At 37.1% G+C, this 20,142-nt stretch overlaps 2 protein-coding genes across 6 annotated transcripts in view; both read right to left on the bottom strand.

Annotated features, from left to right (window-relative positions):
* LOC135087836 (tensin-1) overlaps positions 1-11,212 on the bottom strand; it is a 126,339-nt gene extending 115,127 nt beyond the window's left edge. The window contains exon 1 of one of the 3 annotated variants that reach the window (XM_063982654.1): positions 10,925-11,212. In XM_063982654.1, the coding sequence (XP_063838724.1) occupies positions 10,925-11,182 (258 nt within the window). In that variant the 5' untranslated portion in view covers positions 11,183-11,212. Of the gene's footprint in view, positions 1-7,165; positions 7,439-9,204; positions 9,543-10,924 lie in introns of those variants that run through there. The other 2 variants (XM_063982657.1, XM_063982656.1) reach the window with 2 other exon arrangements.
* A 5,845-nt stretch (positions 11,213-17,057) lies between these two features.
* The window catches only part of LOC135087835 (uncharacterized), a 29,898-nt gene continuing 26,813 nt past the window's right edge, over positions 17,058-20,142 (bottom strand). For 2 of the 3 annotated variants that reach the window (XM_063982653.1, XM_063982652.1), the window contains 2 exons: positions 19,464-19,676; positions 17,058-17,124 (listed from right to left, as the gene is read on the bottom strand). In XM_063982653.1, coding sequence (XP_063838723.1) covers positions 17,075-17,124; positions 19,464-19,676 — 263 coding nt within the window. In that variant the 3' untranslated portion in view covers positions 17,058-17,074. Of the gene's footprint in view, positions 18,570-19,463; positions 19,677-20,142 lie in introns of all 3 variants that reach the window. The other variant, XM_063982651.1, reaches the window with a different exon arrangement.

The raw sequence follows: 20,142 nt of genomic DNA on the forward strand, positions 1-20,142 counted from the left end.
GAAGTGACAGCGGGCAAAGTGATTGTAGTGAGAGAGAAGAGTGACGTGACGAGGGGAGGCGTCGGCGTCGGCGACTGTCGTGTCACGCGGCTGCCGCGCCTGCGCCCGCGCCGCCATCCGTCACGCTAGCTAATCATTTAATACACACTACTTAGAAAAAACTGTGAGCAACCTAAGCATTTGGCGCAGATATTTATTCTAAACAAATGGAGAAATCAACCTCTTACCTTTAAACAGAAACAAATAAATTTGTAAGCACCCAAAGCTTTCATGACTTTTCAAAATGAACGACTGAAAGTAGTTCGGGGGATTACAAAAATTATAGAGACTCCCTTTATTTCATGATTTATTTCACTCGATCACATTTTAACTTTGATGTCCCGTTAAAAGTGGTGATCTAATGACATTGGGGACTTCCCTATTAAGTCACAAAAACCACTCTTTAAAATGCTTTTATCTCAAGTCAGATCTGAGCGAAACGCAGAGGCGCCGTTGCGGAGAATATGAGCCATGAAAAAAATTTGAGCACCATAAAGGTGTTTTATGACAATCTCAAAATGTGAACAAAATGAAACGAAGCCTCCTTGTGAGTGTCTGAGAAGACTGCGAAAAACCTGAAACATAAGTAGGTATAAAAGTATGTAGAGTGTAGAGTTTGAGACAAGTAAATAGACTTAGATACCTATAGGTCATTGAAGGGTGATAGGGGTTTGATAAAACTTAACTTGATGCAGAATTTGTGCTAAACTTTATCTAACTAACATATAAGTACCTATTTACGATGAAATAAGAGCAGTTACAGCATGTTATAGTTACACAAGTTACGTCAGCGCTCGTCCTTAGCGCCACGGCCGCGGCTATTCGAGATAACATCGGCACTAGGTGCAGTGGGTCAACCTAATTCACTTCGACGGCGATATGTGTTGTGCACCTTCTACTCCGGCTATCCTACCGAGACCCCCCACGTGGCCGCCTCAACCCACAGTTACCATCGCACAACCTACTCCGACATTTGGGATAATTGGCCCCATTCGACCGTGAATAACTGAGATACTGGGCAATCGACTAATTTGATGGTAACTAGATTACTGCAGGTAGCTACGGAGTACAAACGATGTAACTTCACTCACTTATCCCGCTTAATAATACCTTGGAAGTTTGGAACAGTTCCAACCACAACTTAAACTGATTTATATCAATTCAAACTCGTATATTCAAAACTGTATAAAAGAAATCATTTATTTGTAATAGCTCGGAATGCCACGTCTTTAAATATGGCGGATAAAATCAAACCAAAAAACTAATCCCTCGGGAACGACCGAGTGCCGTTCCGGAGAACACGTTCGAATAACTCTAGCGGAGTCTAGCGTTTCTGGCTTCACCTTACAATGATAAATTAATTTATTGCTGCCTTGTGTTGTTTGTTATGGGGGATTATCAATAGAGCCCCCTTCGATAGGCGAAACAGTTCGGTCACCGCACCCACTTGAAACTAACTACGCGGGACAATTTGTCGGCTAGAAAAATACAGTCAAGGGTTATTTTGCGGTTGCATTGTGTTGAGCTAGAGTACCATAAATCACGCACGCCGCACTTCTAGTTCGGAGTAAAGAGTGCACCAGGTGGCCACAAGTATTTTTAGTGTACTGTTTATGAGCCAATAAGAGCATAAAATTTATTTTACGACTCCCTTTCAAACGATTTGATTCATGGGTAGGTGACGTTTGGAATATGTATATGTGATATTGTTAATAAGAGACTGCTATAATTGGGAAGTGGTGGCTAACTTTAAGTGGTCGCTCCACAGGCGCAGGCGCACACCGCCAGCTGCGGGGCATGTTTTGCGAAGCGTGATATTTTTTGCCTGGCCTGCTGTTTCGCATTACTCGTTTTGAATTTCAGTGAAATCCTATCCGACAAGAGCATTGTTGAAAAGTTGATGACCTCTAAACACCGAAAATAGAATTCTGCTCTACCTCTCAAATGTTTTGTCACAAAACAGTTTTTGGCTCTACCTATCAGTCACACTGCCCGAAATTTACCTTTCACTGCTGATAGAGATACGTTAATGAGATAGGGTGCGACAAAAAGTGCTAGCGCAAAAACACCGAACAAAAAACCTTGTCCCTTGAATAGTGACAAGTGAGCATAGATTTTACGGAACATTAGTAACGATTGTCATCGGTGGAGACGTAATTATGTAGTGGAGTGATCTAATTGCGTACGCGCACAATGTGCGGCGCTCCCGCGAATGCAGAGGCATCGCCGCGCGACTGCCCCGGGACCGCACTTCCGGTCAACAAACGCAGTGGGCAGTTCCGCCGTTGCCCAACATCCGTTCACGATCACGAATAAATTACAAATTAGTAATTAACTTTACAAATTCTGTGGAACGGTCCCTTGATTAAGATACACGGTATTAATAACAAATGTCAACGTTCCTATGATTTTTTATGTTTTAAGCTACGGCCCATTAAAATTGTGTCGTTCAAAATATCGTCGTATAATTTAAACCGAATTCACAACATGTGTATATTTTAGCTAATAAAGAAGCCGTATGCACAACCGTATGTTTGGGTTTTAAAATGGATGTTTTACTTGATGGCGTAATAGTCTTAAAGGCGATGATGAGTAATCCGCCTAAATCGGCTGGGCTCTCGAAATGGACCCAAACAATGCGTCTGACAAAGAGCTTTGTCTGTCATCGGGCGTATGAGAAGTAATCTGGTTCCCAAGCGGTGCGTACGCGGCCTGATGGAGGTCCTCGAGGCCGGAATGCCGTAAATCATCGTGCGCGCCGACGCCGCCGCATAGCGTGAACGAACAGCGCGTATTGTCCGTCCATAAAGCACCAGCCATTCAATTCCAATTCTATTTTTTAAATGACTCCTTGCCTATTTGAATAAACATCTGAAATAAGCGCAGTTATTATCAAACACAATTTATTTTTACGTTGGTGATAACTATTCGATGGAGGATGGAATAATCCCAGCAAGAGACCAGCTCCGGTCTATAGCAGAAAAACTCTCAAACCACGAACGATTCAAAAAGAAAATAAACATGACTCAGGCGGACTGATCAAAGGTTTTTCGTTACCTACCTTAACCAGATAAACACCTAAAAACGTGTCACTTATACCGTAATCATTGATACAGTGTTGAATGGTGAGCAGCGGAGCGCGACGAGCCGGCGCGATGTCCGTGATCACAGCCCAATGCAATCCGATACTGCACCGAATTGCGTAACAATCGATAACATCTCAATTTGGTCGCAAATACCTGGACCGTGCCAAAGCTTTGTATTATGCGCCTACTTCTAACCTAATAATTACCATAGTTATCAAACTGGACTCTAGAAGGAGCAGGGTTCCAATGGAGCAGTGCAGTTTTAGACCACAGACTCTAGTAGAGTCTAAATAATGTAATGTTTGGATGGGTTCTTTAAGTTAAACCGTAAATTCTGGCTACAAGGCCGACAATATTTACATCTGCTGAGACAGTGACAATATTAATTTCATACACTTTCTACTCCGCAGAAAATAACGTCTGTTGTCTAACACCCAATCGATTCGTCAAGCTTCTGTAGTAAGATTTTTCTCCTAACGTAATCTATTGTTATATTGAGCAATGAGTGAAATCAGTGTAGGTACCGTTACTAAGCCAACGAAAACATCTAAAGAATGAAATTATGTGACTTGTTCTCCACACATTATGGTGATTTTCCTCGCGAAGATTTCCACATTCTTTCAGGCGTAACATTTCTATTTTAGCAGACATGGCTTGAATGGCATGAATTATTCGTGTCTGTAATAAAGTATGATTAGAAGAAAATACCTAAATATTATGATAAAACAAAAAAAACAAGATTATGTCAAAAAAATCAAAACAAAGCGTTTACCACATCGATGATAAAAATAAATAATCTCAAATTAATAAGACGTCTCAATTAAGAATAAATTATGGGGCTTAATATGCGTACGATTAATATCTCACAATGGCCGTAGAACAATTAGGGCGGCACATGGCTAGTTAAATCAAGCGCAGTCAAAAGAGCCGCCGATGAAAGGTTTTATTGTTCTTCAAGCTGCGTGCGCGCACCGCACATGCTACTAATTACTGCGGATAGATAACGCGCGAATGAATGCACCGCCATGAAATCCATAGCTTCACTTACTATAGTATAGTACACTTGCCTCACCACGAATGAAGAGATATATTGAGAAAACCAACGAGAGCAGAAGGATTCACGCATGTGTGCATCACACCACATATATGGGCGTTTGCCTTACATTATTGGAATCGGATTGTTTACCAGTTGCCTTATTACGTAACCGCGGAAAATATAACGCAGATTTTCCTGAGGGAAGATAGAAGGAACTCTATACATTCCTAAAAGTATCTAATTTAGTTATTTCTGGCTACTTGTTTATTACAAAAGTTAGTCGATATGTTTCAGGATCGTTTTACAGATACGCCCTCGGTTAGCCGATGAATATGCGATGAAAAACATTTTCTTTACCTACCTTTCAAAAGTAGGTATGTATACCTAGGTAAGTGGGCATATTTTATTGATCTTTTATCTAGACATTATGTGGTATGTAATAGTCGTAGATAATCACGAGGCCACATTGAATGAAATATATTACGACTAAAGAGAAATACTCTAGCTCCGGAGGACAAACAAGCAATAATAGAAATAACTTATCTTCACTATTCTATGAGCTGTTAGAAAATTAAACAATAATAATAATATGGTAATAACGCTGAAGATCTTAAGCATTCTGTCTTTTTGTGGAAAATGAATATTGATGTCTCCACGTGAGTAAAATATGTATGTACTATCATAGCTACCTATACCTACTTATACCGCACCTACTTTACCTATTTATACCGCAAGAACAGAACACAGGTAATATTTAACTAAACACGACTTCGTTGACGAATTGATAAAGAGCGATACACACAATTTGATCATCATCATCACAATTAAATGACTTTATCCCATTTTAATGGCTTTTGTGTGTGTTATTCAGTTATTGAATTAGGTGACAATGAACCTGAGCATGTTTTTGGAGGCGCGCAGTCGCACCTACCGTGGGCGGGCGCAGTGACGCTTGCGCAAGACCTGGGAAGCGCGCATACGCTGCGACAGCTACCGACACCCGCGGTCACCCGCCACACATTAGCATTCTACCGTTACCTCCACAAGGCAACATAACCATGCCACACATACCAAATACAACGCTAGATAACAAACATGCCAACAAATTGTTTATGGCATCGCAATGGTTAACCGCGTATTAATTTATAATCAGCCCTCGTTCCATGCCTTTATACTTAATGACGGGATAGGTGTGTGAATAATTAATTTTATCACGAATCGCTTTAATTTTTAACAAGCAATAAGCATTTTAGACAGAACGACAATCATTTTAGTTGGAGTGACAATGATTAAATATTTATTTCTAACGTGAATTAGACCACAAATGCTTGCTAACAAGCTGCCTAAAGCTTAAAAGCCTTCAGAGAAAATCAAAATAATAAGGTAAATAGGGATGAAGTAGGGAAATAATATTACAAGTAAAACTCACTTAACATTTATTTTTTTTAATTTTAGGTACGAGTAGATCCGAATGAACGTAGCTGTTAACGTAAGACACTATATTCGTAGTCACCATCAAAGCGCTGTCGCTACTACACAAAGCTCTCTCGCATTATTCCGGGAAAAGATAAGTAGAAAAAAGAAACCGCGCAATATTTCATAAAATATGCGATAGTGTTTCTGAGACAAACCGAAAGGCCAGAATTCATAAGGCAGCCGCGAATACCGCGGGCCGCGCGATAACATCGCGTTACGGGTGACCCCGGCTTCTGCTACGACGCTTTTTTCCGCTCGCCGCGATATTCAATATTTGATAGCATCAGAATAAAACCACCAAATAAATAAATACCTACTCTCATAGTACGAGAGCCCACGACCAAAATTTTTGTCTCATAGCAATACGGCCAAAACCGCATCAAATCGATAGATACGATTATCCTGAACTCGAAAATACCAATATCAGACATTTTCCGCGTAGCGTTTGATCTGACCGAATTTTCAAAATTGTCAAAGAATTTTACCGAACTGCATCATAGCAATATGTCTGATTTGCAGACTGTAGTTGAATGATAGTTCTGAGATACAGGAAACATATTTTTCAGACGTTAGTGGTGTATCAGGTAATAATACCTTTTCCAAAAAAAAATCCATCAAAATAATCATGTGTAAAATTAAACTTGTCCTGGCTCTACATTCTTTCATTAATTAATGTCTGTTGCTTTTCAGTGTGATTCTTACACCACGTGAGTAATTTAGTCATGTAAAGTAAAAAAAAATAGGTGTAAGTTTGATAAGAATTTCAAACTTAAAAGTTTGTTTCAAGATTGCATTTATTTATTTCATAAAGTTCGCGGTTAACGCAGCAATTATGGCCTTTTGTGCTTGTCGTTTAAACGACATCCCGTGGGAAGGAATAGTTTTCTACTGTACAGTGCAATTTGAAGAAAATAACTCTAAAAATTGTTCTTTCGGTTTCTTAAAAATGGCGGAAAACAATTGTATAAAATATGAATAAGGCTTACGCAGTAACTGTTCCATGGCAAATTCTAGCGAGACGGTATTTATATTTAATTACTTACTGCTATATCAATATTCATGAGCAAACATGCCTTCTTGCTACAATAATTTCGAGTCGTGATAAGATCTCTATTGTATTTACCTATCATAACAATACTGACATTAATTGCATAATGATGCGATGACGATGATAAATTAAGACGTAAGTTTAATTTAGGACAGAATTTAATCTATGTTTTTATTAATTCCACATTTGGTAGGCAGTATTCGATTAAATTTTATTTTTTCGGTACATCCAAAAACTTACGTTATTACAATTACATTAATACTAGATAGAGATTCTGCTTATTATTTTCCGTAGGTACAGTCGAGAGTTCAGCGATAGGTTTACGGTTATGGTTAAACTATCGATTTGTTTTTTCACGCAATACAGCTAAAATTTAAAAATATTACGTTAAAATCATTTAATTACCTGTCATTGGCGAACTTTTACCGAAGAATCTTGTTAGCAGCATTAATTAGTAAATTAATTAAAAAAACTATTTACCTGCAATATTACTTGCAAAGGTCTGCTCACTCTGCATGCGGGTGCGGGAGGGTCGTATCCCCAGAAGCAGTTCCAAGGCATCTTTGATTAATTATTTTTCATTATTATAAGTAGAGACTAATGATCACATTTTAGGAGCACATTAATACGAGGCCTCTAGTTTAATAATAGTTCGAATTATTTTAAAATAGTTTCTTTTCGTAAATAGTAGCGTAAGTTTTGCCGGCATAGGCGAGAGAGCCGCGGGCATAGGAGCGGGCGGCCGAGACACAGGCGCGGTGCGACTGAGCCGGGCTGGCCAGCTGGTCCGCACCGCCGCCGCTGGCGACCGTAGATCCTACCATTGACACCAGGGACTCATTCAAACCTTTCAGTGACACCTTCAGATTTTGCCCCATTTTAAAACCCTTGTCGTACCTTTAATTTATTAATGGATCGCGCTGATTATATTTGAATCTTCTATAACAATCAATGGGAACTGTATAATGGTTAAAATCTTTAACTAGAAACGTTCAAAATATAATTACAGTTATTGTTAAAAGGACAGTACAGCAAACTGTAGTTAAGCTAACTGTTTGAATGTGAAAAACACAGTAGAAAACATCAACCTAATTAACTAGGTTGTAAGATAACTGTACAAGGACGATCATTACCTACTTTACCAGCCTGCATGATTGTTACCACCTACTTTACCAACCTGCAATATGTTCGTTTGAAATTGGAGGTAACTTAAACTGAAGGTTTGTCTATGTTACGTAAGCTATCCAGTCTCTACGCTTTTCCTATTCAGATCTATATTACAATTTCGTTGCAGATGGTGAAAAGACGCAACTCTACTTCTCTACATTTCTTGGATTGTTTTTGTTATTGAAATTTCTCATTTCTACATACAGTGATTTATTTTTGAACCAAGTTTAATGCTCTCGCTACTTGCGTGTAATGAGTTTAGCCGCCTATTATTAGCAAACCGTGTCCATTTGGGTACTTCCGGCGTCACAAATAGAAAGCCATTGCGTCAAATCATTATTGTCACCTTAGTAACATTTTAAGAATATCAAATCGAAATGTTGTTCCGAACTTTAATGGGTTGTAAAATAAAAAATCCATAAACAACTAAAATCCTACAAATCCCAAAGCTCTTTATCTTTATAGCTGAAACAAGAAGTGTATTAGTTGATAGAACTATAAAGTCCCGTAAATTTCTCACAAGTTGACCGCTGATCATGCTCTAATATCGAGATATTTTTATGGCCGTGACATTAACATGCATACAACACTTTAAATCCATTAAAACATCTTCGGGATTATGTCGGGCTACCAGCTTTATCTCTGGGCGATTGTAATACACTTTAAGTTCAAATTGGTCGGGCTTAGGGAGGCCCTTCGCGTATCACATATGATTTTTGTAATGGGTTCATTGACTAGCTCTATCTATGATTGTTTCTAATAAAACCGCTGGCGTGAGACTTGACCAGTAATGCAAGCGTATGCATTCTATTCAAATAATGTGTAAGTGAAATACTTAGAACTTTTACCGCGTTTTAAAGAAAAATAAGGCAAATTATAGAGTTCCGAAAGTAGAGATCCCAAAGTTCTGTTTTGGTATTCAGTTTGGTTGCAGGACCAACATAGAGGTGAGTTGGTACATTTCAGATTTCAGCGAACGTTATTATTACCCAATAACGATATGTCAAAACTTAATTCTTGATTGTTGGGTAACAATCAGTAACTAATTAATTATTTTGCGCATCACAGAATTCATAAACCCTTAGATGACAACAGGCTTGATAATGCAGTGGTTGCAGTGGGAATATCTAGGACTACTAATCTAAGTGTGTAGGTAAGTAGGTACCTACTTAACTTGTTACTAAAAATCAAAAAGTCTACCTTCTTGCAAGTTACAAAGCTTACTTACCTATTCATGCAAAGTTTTAGAACTTACTTTTATATGTCTTTACTAATTTAATAAAAAAATAGCTAGGTAATTAATCAATTAGTTAGGTTTAATTAATTATTTACAATTTAAAAAAAGCACGAACCTTCAACACCAAATGCAGAGGCGGGCTGACAGCAAGGGGCTGCTGCCGGTCCCGCGACCACGGGCAGCTCCAAGGCATGCTGATATTGCGGTCCTTTTTACGATCGGTCTTTGCACTGTTGACCTCACAGTCACATAACTTTACACACAATCACAACAATCGGCATAATATCAGTTACATTACAATTTTATTATACTTAGCCGATGAATTTATTATTTAAATTAGTTACTGCTACTTTTGATTGTTGGGTAAGTATATTCGGCGCGATTGAGGACGAACTCGTGTTGGTGCGAAGTCCGTGCAACAGGATAACGGGGTACGCATGCGTGCGTGCCGCCGGGCGCGCGACTCGGGACTAGGCCTGCGAGCCCGGCTTCCAGACGGAGTCCCACACGGTCCTAATCGCTCCCGAGTTGGGTCGCGCGCACGCCCCCCGCCAGGATACGGGTACGGGCCAGGATCAAAAGGGCCAGACAGATAAATACCGTAACGAATTCCAATGTTCTTTGATTTTGAAATGTCAATCAGTTTAGGAAGAAATACAATAAGCAGCTTTTTAATCTCTAAACACTTCCAAAAGTAAAACAAGAATGTCAAGGGTCTTATACGCAGGGTGCAGTTAAATTAACGCCAAACAGTTAACATTAGTGTTTTTTACCTTCTCCTTAGAAAACGATGGAGGTCAATATCAACGGCAATTTGGTGTAGGTATCTAGCTAGTGGTTGCTACCGGACTACTACTATGCCAGAGGTCGCGGGTTCGATTTCCGCACAGCACAAAATTGTGTGCATTGAACAATGTCAACAAAATTTCATTTTAGGTACTAGTCGAAATTACAGCTGAAGTAGGTAGTAAAAGGGACAACAATAATGGTTATATTGCCTATCGATAATAATCGCCGAATATCGCTTTATCGCGACACCGTAGACTCGTAGAAAACGCAACTCAGGAAAAGCGGAAACCCACTTCCGTTTTTTCTTTCGCTCTCATCAAATGGTAATTCTTTGCGACAATTCCGCAAATGCATTTCATTTTATTGATGTGAATACACGGTGACATTTTACATTGAGACCCTGAATCCTAGTGTACAAACTGTATTTCAGGAGCCAAAAAGGGTGGAACTGTGGCCCCCACTGTAAATACATACTTCCTTACTATCAACTGCTTACAAAGAAAATAATTTATAAAAATAATGTAGATACACTTATCTAACCACCTACGATTGGGCAGGGGCTCTCGTTAAATAATACTGCCGCAACAAGTCCGCTCATCCGCCAGGCAAATTTAGGCCAATTTGCTGCAAATTCAGCTGACCTCATCAATTAATTCACCTTATCGACAGTATTCTATGTTAATTAAACTGAATTAGCATTGCCTACGGTCAGAAGGTTATTTTCACAAATCGAATGATACTTTAGTTTAGTTATCCAGAGCGAAACTTTATTAAATTGTATTTTTTAAAATAATATATTGGTTCTTATGTTGGCATGAAGTGACTACAAATCACAGGTGACGACAAGGTAGAGCCAAAATCACCTCATCACACTGAAAATAAGTAATGGGAAAATGTGACCACCTACCTACTATTCTTTGCAAACAAACGGGTTAATCGGAACTGGCACTCTGCTGGCCATTGAAGAATTAAGAGCTCGGGGTTAGATTTCATTCCTTCTATTTGAAAATTAAGTTAATAGTACGTAAATTAATTGTCACACATACCTGCTCCAGGACCAGTTGATACTCCTTATTTTTACGCCACCCCAATGATGCCAGCCAGTTCTTAAACATTTTCATGACGAATCGCACTAATGTGAGAACTGTAATGACTGAGATAGCTATCAATAGAGCTAAAATCAGGTACACTATTGAATACTCGAAAAGTATTGGATTTTCAAAACTTGTATGGGGTTCGTAGGCTACCATATCTTTGTAAGATTTTTTGGTTACATCGGCTAGTTCGAAAATATAATCGTGCATGAATCTGAAGGCAGCCTCATTGCACCGATGCCTACGAGAGGACTGACAGAGTGAGCCTGTTGCCCAATGCTACCTAGGTATACAATGAATGAACTGCTAATTTAAATTAACGCAGTGTTAAAATGAAACGCATTGTAGGTAGGCAGTTAATTTAGAGTACAAATTTGAATTAAACACTTCCCTTAGATGTTTTTTTTGCAAACATGAACATTAAAAACTTTTGATTAAATCATAATGTAGAAATATAATTATTTATATGTAAACATTTATGGAATTATACCTCTAGGTTATCTGGAAGAGATCGCTTTATACCTAAGATCGCCTAAATTATGCACTCTATATTGTATTATTTCTTGTCTTGTTTTGTGTGTGATGTAGGTATAAAGTGTTATCTATCTATCTATCTTACTATGAGAAGATTTTGAATTCAGCATTAAATCTACCTTAAATAATCTCAAAAACTATTAATCAGAAGGTTTTATTAAATAAAAACACGTGTCATTTAGATATTAATATATTTTCGAATCTAAAATGTACAAAAAAATACAACTTAATATGTACTCAATAATGCCTGATTTATCAATGAATAAAACATTATTTCGATTAGCTGGGAGGTACTATTTGTCGATTCCCATAATTGACAAATACAATGTCGTGGTAAAAGTTTCTGGACAAGCTACTAGGAACGAAAAAAAAGAGCGTAAGCCATCACTCATACTACCCATCTGTTTACTTTTTCTTATAGTTATTTATATCGCTTCCAATTTTATTTACCAAAAATAATAAATTCGATTTTTAATATCAGGGCGGTTGTGTAAAGGCTTAGACAAGATATTGGATGTATTCACATACAGCTGTACAATTTCATTTGTATCTTTTCTAAAATAAACATAACGACCTATATTAAAATTATTATTTAATCAACCATCACTTTATAACAACTTTGGTTGTGTATGCTACTCGTAAAAATATAGTATTTAGCTATTTACAATATATAAACATACATACATACAATGCGTAGAAATGCACAGCAACACAAAAGGCCTTAACTAACATCAGATAACTAAATAACACAGATATATCAGACGCCCGCTGAAAAGACTTGTCAGAAACTAAGACTAGCTCGGAGTTCACATCTGAGTAACAGCTCAATAAACCCTCACAGGTTACACTTCACATTCTAAATGTGTTATTATTATTAATAATGTTAAATAACACATAAATAGGAATTCGAAATATCTTTTCTGCGAGTGTCTAATCACTAAATCACTTTGCAATGTTTGGAAAAGCATAACTAGTTCTTTTTATCTATAACAGAATGTTAAACCTAAAAATGTACACAATATAAAAATACCCTTGGTCGCAGACGACAGGCCAAGACAAGAGACACGATTTTATACAAAAAATAAAATCAGTATGTACGGGATATGCCTCAATGTGTTAGCAACTGTCATCCCACTACAAATAAATACTTTTATCACACATATTCTTTCTTACATATATAAATTTTAAAGAACCCTTTAATAGTAGTGGAAATATCTAAATAACTCTATCAAATATGAAAAATCAGTATCGAAACTAATTATGCTTTGTCCGTTCGAAACAAAGATTCCCGTACCCATCCTTGTTTCTAGCTACATGGAGCCAAGTGATACCATTAGTCCCCTGTCACAGCGCAAATTCGTCTTGATAAAAAAATATTTCTATTATATCGACGTATCACATTCTTGTTAATACAGTCCAATTTTATTTTTTCTCTGTAACATTGGATGGAAAGTTTGGACCCTATTAATTGTATTTTTAATTAGGTAAACTTACACTGTGACAACGTCCTAATATGACCTTACATACAAAATTAATAATTATAATGTTCTTATATAGAATTCCAATTATGTATAACATTTCAATATAGTTCCGCTTCAGAATTCTTATTCTCCCAGAATTGTAATATATTTAGTATTCTTATGCCCTTAATAATATTTGTCGACATTACGTTAATAACTCTGACATGTCCAATTTCTTAAAAGTAACAATTAAAATCAAAAACTTTTTTTTTCTCAACCAAAATTTGTGTAATTTCGTAGTCCGAAAAGAAATAAGGGCTAGGTTTTTTGTTAATATCGCGGCTTAAGGTTGCTGTTTGTACAATAATTATTGAACTATGACTACAGACTGATTTTTACAATGAGGTATAAATCCAACACACATCGAGATGAATAGCTTCCTAAGATTCTATATAAAGTTAATCGATTTGCATACAAGTAATATCTATACTTTATTCATTTATAAAAGCCCATTTGATGTCTCACTATTAAAATATTAATGTGTCTTATCATAGGAATATTATTTCGTTGGTAATAATATCATATTTTTACAAACTCTAGATGTATCAGTTTGATGTTCACTTTTAACAGTTATAAGATGAGGGAACAGAACTTCTAGCCTTCTAGTTACAAGGGATCTGATGAGGTTTTACCGTTGTATAATTATTTTTGCTCTTATTTTGGAAGACGAAATATTTACCAATGCTTAATTAAAAGAGATTTGAATCAAAACTTACGGAATTAACATAGTGACGCTGTACTTTTAACCAAGAATATTTACCAACTCGTATATTTTTTTTAGTCTAAAATGCAAATTATTTCCAAAAAAAAATTCTTTTTCTTTTTATTTATAATTAATACACATATATGTATTTTGTGTACTTATTTTATAGTAGTAACAATTCTTTTAATTTATGTGTGTATTTTCTAATTCCTTTTATTTTATAATAATTTATTATTTCTTCATACATTTAGGTGAAATTGAAAAAATATTTTATCTTTAACTTCAGGCACCTATGCATCATTCGTAACAGTTCGTCTTATTTACATTATTAATATCGGGAAACCAATGGTATTACATGCAATGGACGTTTTTCCATACATCATAGTATTTAGTTATTGATTACATCATCTAGTTACGCTCTCGTAAATATGCAAAAAATATAACCTTTCTATGTGTACAATGTACATTAAACATCTTATTGAGAAGGCTGAATGCATTAGATGCTGTTCCACTAGCGATTCGATAACACAAGTCTTCGTAATTCATATCACGTAGGTTTACTTCAATGTTGTCACTTCAAAAGGCCTTTACTTGTACTTTATTGATTCGACGTCTACCTATTGTACAACGCTATGAACTGCCTACCAATAAATTAAAATGGAATGAAGTGTAAATTACTACAGCTGGGACTCCGTACATTTTAGTCTTAGGCGTGTTTAACTTTCAGATTTACTTTAATTCAATTACAGCTGAAATTAATTGGTCAGTAACCTACGTGTCTGAACTATTTATTTATTCCTCAATGGTACAAAAATATTTCTATATTTATAAGTCTGTTCTTTTGTTTAACTCGGCTTCACGGTACTCTAACATATTTGTACGTTCGTCATTATAGGTAGGTAATATAACACATCACAATATACTTCTTAAATGTGGATACTAGTCTACATTAGGATCTTGTGAAGAAACCAGATAGATCACAAAAATAAGCCAGCCCTCAAATAGTTAAGTACTTTAAGACCGCATTAAGTTCTTGCCCTTGCAAAAGCTATAACATTTTGGAGAATTATGAAACATTTTATTCAGTCACAATTACTGGAGTTATTCTATAAAAATTACTTCTTTCACATTTAAATTTTAATATACCATTTACCATGTATACATACACTCCACCAACATTTTTATCGTTTATGTACCACTTACTTACATGTTACAACAATCGTAAGACCCTACCCAATTTTAACCATACAAGGAAGAAACACTATGCGAATGTGAAATAAGGTGGTACAAAATAGATAGTTATCTAATAGTTGGTGTTGTTTGCTTTGAAGTTTACTATTTATGGTCCCAAATAGAATAGTTATGGGAACTATTTAAACTGTTTGGATGGGCAGTATTCAAATCACATTATTTTAAATTTTATCTTGTTTTGATCCTTCCTTGATTACATTTTCACAAATCCTTAGTAGAATAGAATCATCGTAAGATTATAAGTTTAATTTACACGTAATTAGTAATTTATAATTATTTTTTATACGTTGTGCATTTTCTACACTTATAACTTTTCCAAAATAATTTTGAACTTTCAGGATAGCAGTAATTAGATTGCTATCTCAAAAGATTGCAGAAACGTTGGTAATTTTGGTGCCTAATTTTATATTTACCGTACTAGAAATAAATGACACCGAACATACATTTTCCTCTTTAAATCTGGTTCGTAATAATCTAGCATTTTATTTCCCCCATAGATAAAACGTTCATTCATCTTTTCTGGCGACAAAGTGGTATTACATCATAATTTACTTTATACAACCAGTGATTTGAAAGAGGTTTTTGGATGAAAAAAAAACTGTAATTTTCTACATCATATACGTAGTTTTTTCTTTGTAGGTTATTACTGTCAGCATATCGTACAATTGGTTAAATAAGACTGTGAAGTAATCAATTGAAATTATAATGAAAAAGAAACATAATAGGTAAGAATTCATCTACTCAGCTCTGTTCTATTTATAATCACAGATACAATACATAAGATAAAGCTAAGACCAAAACTTTTCTGACACTTTTTTGGCACTAGCACCGTAATTTGCAATCATTTTAGATTGTCTACTAGTCATCAGTACCAAAAAAACAGTCGACGTTTGCAACAGCTGTCGGACTGTAGTCAGAACAGAAATCCCTTTCAGAGATTTTATCATTTCAAAATACGCTGCCGCTTATAATATACACCAAACATGTATCACTTCACTGTCAAGACATACGCTAAGATTTTATCAATATAAAATTAATAATTTTATTGAGAATTTTTCAACTGAATAACTTCATTCGTTTCCTTTAAAAACAATTTAACTTTAATTTTATAAAATTAAGATGTTTTGAAAATAAAGTAGTTTTTTTTTTCGTATATCTGTGATTACAAAGTCTACACCACAAACGTCGTCCTAAAACTAAACTCATGGGCAAATTAAAGTTATAATTTGTAAACTCATAAAGTAAGCAAATATGTTTTAATCAATATCAATTAAAGGTTTAAAAGTTACACGAAAATTATACATAAAACACAATGAAATATTTTAACAAAATATTTACAATAAAGCAACAGCTATAATTTAACAACATATTATTTACACACTTACAAAATAATATTCTCTAGTGAGAAAACCTTTTCATTCCCGTTTCATCATATACTATAATACAAATTACTTTGTCATAACAGGTAACATCTGACTTTCACACTATAATACATAACGTTCACAACGCCAAAATATGTGTTTATTTCTATACAATATTGCACGCGGTATATTTCTATTGTACATTTTCATGTATATTAAAAAAAGACAATTATATTGTTTATTTAGACGCAGGAAGCTACCTTCGTATTTCGTAGTTCGTTAAAATATACTCGATATAGATACAGAAATTTCAAAGTCAATCCTATGCGATCGTCCGAAAATAAAACATAAGACAAAAAGTCGTCAACGAAACGATTTTTACAACTCGAAATATCACTAGCACTACTAGACTACATTAAAAGACGTTTTATAAATACGTGTACTATATTACTCTCACAAACGTGAGATTTACAGCCGTAGAGGTACCACGTAGACCGTAACTCGGAACGACGTCGGTTACGGTGGAATCGAATATAATCGTCGATGATCGTCCACCGGGAACGGCGAGAAAATAATAAATGCAAACATCAGCGAGCGGCGGAGCGCCGGCTGCCGGGCCGGCGCCTACTGCGAGAGCAGCTTCTGCAGCAGCGACGCCCTAGCCGCCCCCGGGCCCGTCCCAGCCGCCCCGGCCGCCCCAGCCGCCCCGGCCGCCGCCGGCGCCGGCGTCTCATCACCGCCCGCCGCCGCCCCCGCCTCCGCCGAGCCCGCCTCCGTAGTACTCTGCGCACATAAACCTTCACTGAGCTGTGTGCCTTTACCGAAACATAAATGCACTAATGATTAGCATAGAAAATTATTAATTGACCACGATGTAAAAATTATGATTTTGGATCACCCTTTTGCAGTGATCGTGTCCCCTTGCTACTGGGACGTCGACACTTTTTTTGAAAGCGATATTTTAAATTACCAAAAAATATACCTTGAACTTTACTGGACAGCACCCAAAGCGAATGAAAGAATAATGTTTGGCTGTGGGTGTTTTTTTCTAGTGTAATATGCATGTAACGAGACTAACTAATTTGGGGTAAGAATGTATAGCTTTTTTATATTTCGATAAACCTATTTATCTTTTGATTCTTACTATGGATATAATTAAGTCAGTCTCGCCACATTTTGAATGTTAAATTGAGGGCGTCATTTCACGAAATCGCTAAATATAATTAAATCACTAAACATATTTAGGTAACGTAATCAAAAATTGAAACAGGATTAATGTCCTGCAGCAATTGAGAGCGCAGGCTTCTCTACTCAGTGCCGCTTCCTAAAGCGGATGGCTAATAGCCGACTGGCAGTTCTTATCAAGGCTCTATACATTTTGACATGCATGCATGAACAAATCAGCGCATTTTCAAGTAGGTATGTATGTTTAACGTTAATTTTATTTAGCGACCTGTTGCGTAAACTGCGGAAATATTTGATTGTCCGACAAACTCGGAAGGTTTAAGTAATATCATGCAATCAATTGTTGAATATCTACAGAACTCAATGATGAAATAACTTCCCGCTAATACAACACTTCAAAAGCAGTAATAAGCATACTAACTATGGCGAAAACATAATACTGTTGTGTTGTATTGTATTAACACTACAACATCACAAAACCTTCACCAGTTTATCGTCAGCACATGCGAGTTTCCCAAAATTCGAGTAACGTTTCTTATAGTTAAAATCCTAAAAGCATAGTGATTGTATCATATACTTATTATTGATACCTCTAAAAAGGTTTGAAAATAGAGTACTTAGATAATAAAATAGACCACTAGTTCAAGAAATATTATTACACATCACATCACAAAAGCTTCATATAATTTTTGAAATGCACCAACTCAACTCCATACTTGTTATTTGAAAATTAGTTCAACTTGAACTTTGAACGTAGGCACATAAAATGGCAAAGATATAAATGATGAGTAAACTTTGGCGCACTTCTCTAAGTCAGCACTAAGTATCAAGATGATCGACTCGACAACACACGCAGCAGAGCAGACTCAATACGTAATAATTATAGGTTGTCTACAAAAAATAATGAAACCGATACAAAAGTAAGTGGAGTGACTAAATGGTTGGACCCGCTGGTCGATCCGAGCTTACCGGGGTGCTCTGTTGCGACTCCCACGTGTTTGCCGACGTCGCGGTGGCCCGCGCCCCCACCGAACTGCCGCCACCTACGTACGTACACACCAATACATTGCCAGTGAGTTTCTCCACTGCACTGACAATGCCCATACAACGCGTTCGGAAACTTTTAACATTTTATTACTTTTTGGCAACTTTACATCCTATAGAATAGGTAGATGTGTCATCTTATGTGATGTTATGGCATGTATGGATCAGACAGGTTATTTTTCCATACTGTACAAATATCCTGAAATTTAGCCTTATTAATTACGCTTATATTCTATATCATATCATTTTTCTTTGAATATAATATAAGGTAAAATATAAACGAACTTTTCTTTTTCATGAAAAAAGGTAACACCAAAAAGAAAAGTTAGTTTTTTCTTGGTTAGTTACAAATAATATAAAATGTAGTAAATAAATACACCAAAAAATTATTCCTTATCGTCCATACATTATATTACACTCGTCCGTGGCTTGTAAAACGTTGCCTTGATATTGCTCGGTGTCCTATAACGGCGCGCGGGCACGGCTGACTTAATTGTCACTGTGACAGTTTGTCTCCATAGATAAGTACTACATTGTCTCTCTTTTTCTAGTAAAAGAGAAAGGTATACGGTGTCACCATGACAAAAAGTCACCCGTGCGCGAATAGCCTTAATGCTGCAAACTCCATCGACAGTAGCGATATGGGAAGTCGACATTGGACCCATTGTTAGTCGATCACTAGCCGAGATTCTTTCTACGATCGATATGTACACCGATATCCATACTAACAGACACTTCATCGAATACAAGAGTCAGATGTCCATTTGGTCATATGCGTAGATTTATGACACTTGGATATACATTTGGGTATTCATTTACTCAACTTCCGTCGGAATACTCCACAGGCGAGCTCGCAGGCAGCAGAGTCGTAGAGGAATGAGAGAGTAACTCACCAGAGGCGGGCATGTCGAAGGTCATGAGGGGGTCGAGGTCGGGCGACTGCATCTGCGGCTGCAGGTCGGGGCGGGCGGAGCGCGCGCCCACGACGGCGCGCAGCTCGTTGCGCACGTACTCCGACGTGCCGCCCGCCGCGCCCGCGTTCGCGCCCGCCCCCGCGCCCGCGCCCGCTCCCGCGCCGCTCACCACGCCGCCTCCGTTGCCGGCGCCTGTGTAAACCGTGCAATACACGCGATTAAAACACACATCGGCGATCCTTGTACGTCTCGGAGCAACTTGAAATTGGTACATGTGAATTTTAACCACTCGGGCAATAATTTAACAAATCATTGTGATAATGACATTTATATAAACATGGGAAACCTAACCACTTGCCTGGACAGTTATACCAGTTACGTGTTATACCATCGCGTGTTCCCGCTCGGGAAGAGCCTCGCCACCTCAGACTGATCCAAACGTATAGTGTTCGTGCTGCCGTTCGACCGATGCGCTTCCTCGAGGGTAGCACGGAAAGAAAGTAGTCAGAAGCGAAGTTCGTAAAGCCAGGGGTGCGAGATTAATTTGTCATGCAGAGCTGCGGTTACTAGAAGTTTACTGCTAACACCATTCGCCAATATTATTCAGTACTCACCTCCGAATATACGATTGCCAAAATTGAGATCGCTTGAAATACAC

This window comes from Ostrinia nubilalis, chromosome 3 (assembly GCF_963855985.1).
Source record: "Ostrinia nubilalis chromosome 3, ilOstNubi1.1, whole genome shotgun sequence".
Taxonomy (NCBI): domain Eukaryota; kingdom Metazoa; phylum Arthropoda; class Insecta; order Lepidoptera; family Crambidae; genus Ostrinia; species Ostrinia nubilalis.